This window comes from Spinacia oleracea, chromosome 2, assembly GCF_020520425.1.
Source record: "Spinacia oleracea cultivar Varoflay chromosome 2, BTI_SOV_V1, whole genome shotgun sequence".
In the NCBI taxonomy this organism is placed as follows: domain Eukaryota; kingdom Viridiplantae; phylum Streptophyta; class Magnoliopsida; order Caryophyllales; family Amaranthaceae; genus Spinacia; species Spinacia oleracea.
This window is the reverse complement of record NC_079488.1, coordinates 66,460,169-66,469,603: the sequence shown is the minus strand read 5'-3', so window position 1 is coordinate 66,469,603 and position 9,435 is coordinate 66,460,169. Positions and strand designations below refer to the sequence as shown.

Genomic DNA, 9,435 nt, shown 5'->3' with positions numbered 1-9,435 from the left:
GTAGATTAGAATAAGTCCTAGAAACTCAAAACTAAGCTTATTAATCATATAATAATTTAAAAACGAGTCCTTAGGTTCTTAAGTTCAAAGTTGGGAGCGAAAATGTCATTTTAGCCTAAATATGACCTAAAACGACACAACGAGCCTTAAATGGGCATAAATGGATTGGAATAAGTCCTAGAAAGTTAAAACTAGAATATAAAACATTTAGTAGGTTTAAAATGAGTCCTTAGGTTCTTTAGTTCATAGTTGGGAGCGAAAATGTCATTTTAGCCTAAATATGACCTACAACGACCTAATGAGCCTTAAAGGTGCATAAATAGATTGGAACGAGTCTTATAAAGTTAAAATTATGCATATTAAACATGTATTAAGTTTAAAATGAGTGCTTAGGTTCTTTATTTTAAAGTTAGGAGCGAAAATGCCTCATTTTAGCCTAAATATGACCTATAACTATCAAACAAGCATTAAATGTGCATAAATAGATTAGAATAAGTCTTAGAAACTTAAACTAAGCATATTTATCATATAATAAGTTTAAAATGAGTCATTAGGTTCTTAAGTTCAAAGTTGGGAGCGAAAATGTCATTTTAGCCTAAATATGACCTATAACGACACAATGAGCCTTAAATGTGCATAAATGGATTGGAATGAGTACTAGAAAGTTAAAAATAAGCATATAAAACATTTAGTAAGTTTAAAATGAGTCCTTAGGTTCTTTGGTTCATAGTTGGGAGCGAAAATGTCATTTTAGCCTAAATATGTCCTATAACGACCAAACAAGCCTTAAATGTGTATAAGTAGTTAGAATAAGTCTTAGAAACTTAAAACTAAGCATATTAAACATGTAATAAGTTTAAAATAAGTCCTTAGGTTCTTTATTTTAAAGTTGGGAGCGAAAATGCCTTATTTTATCCTAAATATGACCTACAACGATAAAACAAGTATTAAATGTGCATAAATAGATTAGAATAAGTCTTAGAAACTTAAAACTAAGCATATTAATCATGTAAAAGGTTTCAAATGAGTCATTAGATTCTTTAGTTCAATCTTAGGAGCGAAAATGTCTCATTTTAGCCTAAATATGACCTATAACTACCAAACAAGTCTCAAATGTGCATAATAGATCGGATTGAGTCTTGAAAAGTTAAAAATAATCATATGAATCATGTAATAAGTTTGAAATTAGTTTTTAAGTTCGTTAGATCAAAGTTGTGAGCGAAAATGTCATTTTAGCCTAAATATGACCTATAACGGCCAAAGAAGTCTCGAATGTGCATAAATAGATTGGATTGAGTCTTGGAAAGTTAAAACTAATCATATAAAACATTTAATATATTTAAAATGAGTCATAAGGTTCTTTATTTCATATTTGGGAGCAAAAAAGCCTCATTTTAGCCTAATATGACCTATAACGTAAGGTTTCTACCTCACGTGGCCATGTAGCACTCCAGTATAAAGTTTGTCTATCAAGTCGAATCTATATATTGTAAAAGCATACATTATTATTAAGCACCTTACAGCATAAATCAATAATTATACAACCAAAAAACACTTTCAGAAAATTATTAAAAACCAAGAAACTTCAACCAAAAAACACTTCAGAAACTTCAAGGGTTACCTAGTCTGGTTGCAGCATAAACAGCTGCATTACAGGTTAAATAGCTAAGGTGATTATAAAGTTGTAATGGACTATTTTGTGGACAAAAGTCAAGATAAAAAGATGTAAATTCTCATTAAAAACAGCCTAATCTACTTATAACATAGGGGGTTATTATAGTTCTTGACTTTTGAGGCTATCTTAAAAACAGCCTAATCTACTTATAAGGTAGTAATTGTAGATTTGGGTTACGTGTTAGTTTTCATAACAATTTCTGTGCAGATGATTTTCAATCTGACAGCCAAAAAGCTAATTAGTCATGATGCTGAAACCTCTTCAGAAAATCTAAGGGAGAATTTTGTTGCTTTCATTAAGGGATTAATCTCCTTCCCTTTGGACATTCCTGGTACAGCATACCACGAATGTTTACAGGTAAATTATAAATGATCCCTTATCCAAACATGTCTTAGTTTTTTCATACATGAATGTATAGTGACAAAATGCAAAATTTGTGGCCACAGGGAAGAAAGAAAGCAATGAAGATGCTGAAAAATATGCTACAAGAGAGAAGAATGATGCCCAGAAAACAGAACACCGACTTTTATGATTATGTTTTAGTGGAACTGGCAAAGGAGGAAACACTACTAACAGAGGGAATTGCTTTGGACTTGATGTTTGTGCTTCTCTTTGCTAGCTTTGAGACAACCTCCTTGGCTTTAACCGTAGCCTTAAAATATCTCTCAGATTATCCTCTGGTGCTACAAAAACTAACGGTAAATAACCTTTGAGGCAAAAAAAATGTCTAAATTATCCATATTCACTATTGCATCTTCTATTTGATCGAAATCATACTGACACCGTACCAAATTGACAGGAAGAGCATGAGGCGATTTTAAAGAAGCGTGAAAATCCTGATTCTCACCTTACATGGAGTGAATACAAATCAATGACATTCACTTTTCAGGTTCGTTAAGAATGCCTCCACACAAAACAAATTCATTGATGATCCTTCTTAAAATAGTGTTGATTAACTAACCAGTTTGAATTACAGTTTATCAATGAAACAGTTAGGCTGGCAAATATAGTTCCAGGAATATTTAGAAAAGCATTGAAAGATGTCAGCTACAAGGGTATGCATCTACCATCATTACAAAACTTATGGACTTAAAGTGTTTTATGTCAATGTTATGTTTATACTCAAATGCATACCTTAACATAGAATTTTGATTGATGTAGGTTACACCATTCCAGCTGGTTGGGGTGTCATGGTCTGTCCTCCAGCTGTACACTTAAACCCTGCTAAATATGAAAATCCCCTTGACTTTAATCCATCGAGATGGGAGGTATGTATCAAACTTTCTTATTTCTGTCATTCACGAGAGGAAAAAAGATGGGAGGAAAAAACTTTGGTTAGATTACTTTATTAAAATACAAAAAAATAAACATGAAATTTATTTGTGTATAGGGAGGAGAAATAAATGGTGTATCCAAACATTTCATGGCTTTCGGTGGAGGCATGAGATTTTGTGTTGGGACAGATTTTACCAAGGTGCAAATGGCTGTATTTCTACACTGCTTGGTTACAAAGTACAGGTAGAAGCTCACTTTCAAAAATTAACATGCATATTAAATAAAAAGGGAAGATTTAACTTATTTTCTTCAACCTCAGGTGGAATCCAGTAAAAGGAGGGAACATAGTTCGGACCCCTGGCTTACAGTTTCCAGATGGATTTCATGTTCAATTGTCTGAGAAAAGGTCAACAAAAACATAAACTATCAATTGATTCTGCTCCAGAAATATAGTTGTTACAAGTGACTTGAGCCGCAATAAGGAAACACATCAATACAAACATAACAGGAGAGGAGAACAAATATTTACAGTTTCTCCACCAAACAAGAGCAAACCGTGAATAGCTTTCTTGTAATCGTCATAGCTTTTGTATACATTGTCTATTTTTTACCCTTCATCTTCTCGTCAATATGTGAAAGCACATATGATTTGGGGAAAACCGGGTTAGATGTCTTACAGCATGTAAAATCATTATTGAATTCATGTCACCTCTCATGTTGCAAATGTATAAAACATCAATACCAAAATACAAATATCCCTAGCATTATACTATAGTCTCTGCCAATTATTATGATCGAGCTACTAGATTAACTCAATGAAAGAACTGTAAACCGTACAGAACTACAGATAGTATACAACTGAACATAAAGCACCATAGTAGTATGATTATATTTAAACCCCTTCCTTTATGTTCAGTTATACATTGAAGCAAACCACAAATTAGAAGCAAAGCTATACATTGACAAGCCTTCATTAAAAAAAATAAGGCATTTTCTGTATAGAAATTGAAGAAAAAAATGTACTTTGCGTTGAACTTGACCCATATAATTCTTGTTATTCATAGAACTATAAGGAACACGTATATCTATCATTCTATCAGTACATCAATTTTTCAGGTTGGATAGTACTTCAATTGTGAGTTGACTAAAATCAGATTCAAGAGTCACCAAATCACGATATAGAGACTAGTTGATTATTCAAATACTAAATTGTGGTTGTCACTTGTCATCCCCTAGACTACATTCAACCCATGTTCTTCTAAGATCACTTGAGCTATGAGAACTAAGTTGACAATGCAACAAACTAAATACAAAAATCTCACAACTTTGCATTCAAATTCTTCCAAAAACAACAATCAACAAGCATACTAAACCTGAATACAAAATTAATAAGAATAAATTAAAAATAGCTGAAACAATAAACTAAAACCCTTCAATTAATCAACCCAAATCATCATTCTCAATGTAAATCAAAAACCCAATTGGCAAACTATCAATTTTTCACTAAAAACAAATTTCAGAATTCCCAAATTGATGAAATTTGACCTAAAAATCCAACATTTTACTCCAAAAAGAAAGAAACGAGATAAACAAACTCACACTGTGGATGCCAGAGGCTTTAAGGGCGGCAAAGAAGGCGGTAGCGGCTGCTCAAACGAAGAGAGAGGCGACCCCGAGTTCCCTGGCGGGCATAAAATTGGAATCTCCGACGAAGCCTTTCTTGCAAGATCTAATCCCCCACCCTAATTGGACGGCGCTAGCTAGTAGTCACCCAACAACCAGAACGGGCGGCGCAAGCAAGGGGGAAAAGAACATTGAATCGATTAGTTAGGGTTTTGGGATTTTAAATCAAGAACTTATTAAAACAATTGAGGGAAAAATTGAAATCAATTTACCAATTAGTTACAAATGATGTTGTGTTGGTAGGCCACCATTATTGGCGGCGACAAGCAGAGGAAAGCCGAGCACGGAGGCAGGACAACACCATCAACCACAACAACGCAATAACCATCGCAACCACCCAGCAGCGTCGGCATGAAGGAGGTGGTGGCCGGCGATGCAGAGGAACGAAGAGAAAGAGTGTTCGAAATTTTGAGGGACGCGGCTTAGGGTTTGTCTTTAGGGGACGACGCAGGGAAAGGCAAGGGAAGAAGAAAGGACCGCGAGAAAAAAATTTGAGATGCGGCTTAAATTGTTTTGAAATTTTTTTATCCGGTTATTGCAGGGGGCTTTTAAATTGTACGCTGCAACAAAAAGGGTTATTGCAGGGGGCTTTTAAAATGTACGCTGCAACAAACTTTTTTGCAGGGAACAATTAAATTGTACGCTGCAACAACCCTTTAAATGGTTTGACCCGCGTTGACCGACTGGTTGTTGAAGCGTATTAATACATGTACGCTGCAACAAGGGGGGTGCAACAGGGGTTTTTTCTACTAGTGTAGCTACCTAATAGAATTGGGGGAAAATAAAACTGGGAATGGTTTTTTCTTTCGACTTTATGAAAAACATTTGATTTTTTTTTTTAATTCTAATGTTCTAGAAGGGGTGAGGGATAAAGCGAGGCATTCTAAAAAAACGAGTTTGGCGGTATTCTAAAAGTTTGGGGAAAAAACGAGGGGGGAGTCGTGCAAGTTGGGCGCTAATTTTTTCACAGAAGTCGTTGCAAGGCTGTTGCATTATCTATATCTAATGCAACGGCTTATCTGAACCCGTTGCATTAAATAACCTAATGCAACGGTCAGTTAAAAGCCGTTGCATTAGCTCACTCTATTGCAACGGCATGAAGCTAGGCGTTGCATTAGCCCCTTTTTAACCGTTGCATTATTTCAAAAATGTAGTAGTCATGATCTCTTCCCCTTCTTCTCTTTAGTATCATCTCTCTTTCTATTCCTACATGGCCTTCCAATTCCTCTTGTTAGCTCGGATGGTAATATCTTTGGCACGTTCATACCAGGCCATTGCTCAAAGTCTGGTATAGACTTTATGCCACTAGAGTATGCTAACTTGTATTTTCGGACAGAATGCCACTCATCAATAAAAGCATGAAGGTCAAGTTGTGCATCTAATATGGCCCTCATCCCATGCCTACATGGAATTCCAGAAATTTGCCATTGTCCACAAATACAAGTTTGATTGTTCAAGCTTACAGGTAGGTAAGATTTACCTTCAAATATCTCAAACTCACCTTCAGAACAATGAAATGAATGGCAAGTCCTAGAATCATGACAAAGCTTTTGAACCCTTTTCACAATATTTGGACATATGTCATTCCTTGTCCACTCTTCACACATTTGTCTTCTAGTAGCTAATCTCACCATAGTATTCCTCCTAATACCGAAAACAAACAATTTAATAGTTTAACACAATTAAGAAACTAACCACATAATGTACAATATTAAACAGTTCAACGACGTGTGAATTTACCTTCTAAAAGTGTAAGCACCGGTCTACATCTGTCAATACCACGTGTTGCATTAAAACTCTCAACAAAATTTGATGTGTTTACATCACACTTTGTCGCAACATTGAACTTATGCTTACTCCATCTAGCCTGATCACCAAGTTTGGCCAGCCACAACCTTCCTCCCTTTCCCACCTTATCTATTTGCTCCATGGCCTTTCTGAATGTGAAAGTTGAGTAGGCCCCTGTTGCTTTCCAAAATAGAGAAAGCATGAGTAGACCAGGAAATGCTTCTTCCAGTTGCCGGACAAATGTTTGGTGCAAATCTCCTATCCACTTTCGGCCACAACTTGTTAAATGCAACTTCAATACCCTGCTCATGCACCATCCCGAGTTAGCAATATTCAAAATTCAAATGAAATTTATAAACACAAATATAATGGAATGGAATGAAATGCAACAAACTAACCTGGTGCCTATCTGAAATAACACATCATTCATCTCCTCTTCCGGTTGATCTTAGCAAATCTCTCAAATGATGCACAAAAAAACACCAAGTGTCTGCATCTTCATTTGACACTATTCCCCATGCAAATGGGAACAACTTATTGTTCCCATCTAATGCCACTGCAGATAACAATACACCCCCATAATTCCCTTTCAAATGAGCTCCATCAACACCAACAAAACCTCTAACACCCTGCCTTAGTCCATCTACACATGCCTTAAATGAAATAAATATTATAACAAAAGCCAATGGTCTATCAACATGATTAACAGGATTCTGATTGAGGGTTAGTTTTCCTTATCATCTCACAGTAACCAGGCAAATGAGCATATGATTCATCAAACCCACCATGTATTTCAATTAGTGCCCTTGCTCTCACTCTGTACAATGTACTTGTAGCCATGTTAACCTTAAACGTGTTCCATAACAACAAGTTCAACGACTTTGCAGAAATATCATTGTTGGCCCTAATGTCTTCCAACAACACTCTACTAGCCCATTTTGTTGTGACCATAGGGTTTCGGATCTCCAAACCCAGGCAAGTATGCTCAGGATTCTTGATTGACTTGGTAGCCCAAGTGAACCCATCTGCTAATCTGGAAGCATGTAGCCTCCACTCACACCCCTCGGCTGAACAGTAGACAATGTAAATGGAATTGTTGGCTCTATCAACCACTACTGAAAACCCACGTTGGATACAATAATCTCTCACTACATCCCTCAAATGGTTTTTATCACAAAAAAGTTGCCAGGGTTTCAATTCAATCTTCCCATCCTCTTTCTCTTCAAACATTTCCCCATTTCGGTACAACTTTGCAAAGTAATTTCCATCCCCATCATCATCTTCTCCATCATCTACCCATACATCAGCAGCATATGGGTCATAATTATCCATTACAACCATCCCGGTATCACTATCTAACCCCACATTATCTTCATCATCCACACTCCATTCATCAGAATTTGAACCTTCAATGTCACTGCCACTAACATTGAATTTCGAGTCATTTTCATCATCATCAAAATTCTGATTTTGATTTGAGAATGCATTATCATCAACATCAACACTAACAGTAGAACTTCTGTGCAGTTGCTCGTTTCCACCTCCAGAAAAAAAAAACTACCACTTACAAGTAATCACTTCCTTCTAGTTGTCATCTTTGGTATCATTTTCCTATGAATTGAAGCTTTTAAAGACAAGGATGGCCGTCTACTTAAGATTAGGTTTGGTTCTATGACAGTTTCAAGTTGAGGTTCATTTTGCTAAGGTTCGTTCTTTTAGCACATTGTCATGAGAGTTTCGTTCTTTTAGCACATAGTCATGAGAGTTAACCTTAAGTTCGAGGACGAACATTGTTTTTAGGGGGAGTAGATGTAATACCCCGAAAATTCGGGTATTTTATAATAAATTATTTTGATAATTTACGATAATTTAATAATTTAAAATAAAGTTTTTAATGAGTTTTAACTTAAAAAAAATAAAAATAAACTACAAGTATATTTTCAGATTTATTTTATAAATTTTCTGAAATTAGTCTCCTAGTTATACCCTAATACCCTAAGCTATAAATAGAGGATTCTATCAAAACCCTTACTCCTCTCTCTATTGTTTTTGTGCCGTCATCAAAGTCACCTCCTTCCTCCATCTTCTGGTAAGCCACGTTATGACTTGAGGATTAAAGTAATTCCATTCATTAATTTTTACCTGCTAGCAGAAACACCCTTTATTTATCCTTTGGTTCAAATATGCCATGGTTTGCTCTGTTGTTTTTCATTCAAATGCAATTCATACGTTTTGCTTTCTTATTATAATAGGGGGTTGACCTTCTACTTCTTATTTCCATAATCACACTCAAATTTTGAAAGTGATGTTTATTTACCTCATGCTTTGCTTTATTAAGACAAAAGAAGATTTCAAAACCTGGGCTTTTATTTTACGCACTCCATGCTGCAGTAAGTATTGCGAATAAATAGTTTACGCGATGAATTCGTAATTTAGTTTTAAATGGTTTTATTATCCAAAGCTAAGATCGAAAATTTTATTACTTTTATTGTTGGGTATGGAAGTAGGCGAGTCTGATCGACCTTCGTGAAAATACTAACTCGCGATCGTAATAAGTTAGGTTGTATATCTAACTAGTCGATTACCATTCTGATTTAGGCTTGTTGTATTTAATTGTAGACGGGGGCTACTAGGTGACTCTTCCGAAAATCTCGTACCTTGAGAATTACACACGTTCAAGGTAATTTTCGATGTCCATCATCTTTAGATCCCACTAGGAAAGATATTTTGGATATATGTATGTGTTATTGTTGAAGGAAATAATGCCCTTGGTCCAAGTATGCATATAATATTAAGTCTAATGAATGCGGTTCAGTGTTAATTAACAAGTTAATAATTCAGTGAGATCAAGTGAGCTGAATGCCTAGCTAGAGGCCGCTTCAGTTCAAGTGGAATTAATGATATTAATCCACAACTTACTCTTGACTGAACCCGTAGGGTCACACAAATAGTACGTAAACGGATCAAGTATTTAATGGCATTAAATACTCTATCTATGGATATTCGGAATCGAC

The 9,435-nt window shown here is 35.5% G+C and overlaps 2 protein-coding genes across 2 annotated transcripts; one reads left to right on the top strand and one right to left on the bottom strand.

Moving 5' to 3' along the window:
- Window positions 1-1,882: 1,882 nt before the first annotated feature.
- On the top strand, window positions 1,883-3,372 carry LOC110792649 (cytochrome P450 87A3-like). The gene is made up of 7 exons (XM_056835995.1): window positions 1,883-2,032; window positions 2,122-2,373; window positions 2,475-2,564; window positions 2,652-2,730; window positions 2,837-2,943; window positions 3,066-3,193; window positions 3,270-3,372. Exons 1-7 carry the CDS (start codon window positions 1,883-1,885, stop codon window positions 3,370-3,372), a joined length of 909 nt encoding a protein of 302 aa, XP_056691973.1.
- A 2,418-nt stretch (window positions 3,373-5,790) lies between these two features.
- On the bottom strand, window positions 5,791-8,504 carry LOC130467483 (uncharacterized). The gene is made up of 6 exons (XM_056835994.1): window positions 8,492-8,504; window positions 7,168-7,962; window positions 6,905-7,064; window positions 6,491-6,723; window positions 6,393-6,402; window positions 5,791-6,277 (listed from the first exon to the last, which is right to left on the bottom strand). The coding sequence occupies exons 1-6, from the start codon at window positions 8,502-8,504 to the stop codon at window positions 5,791-5,793; spliced, it is 1,698 nt and encodes a 565-aa protein (XP_056691972.1).
- Window positions 8,505-9,435: the final 931 nt, after the last annotated feature.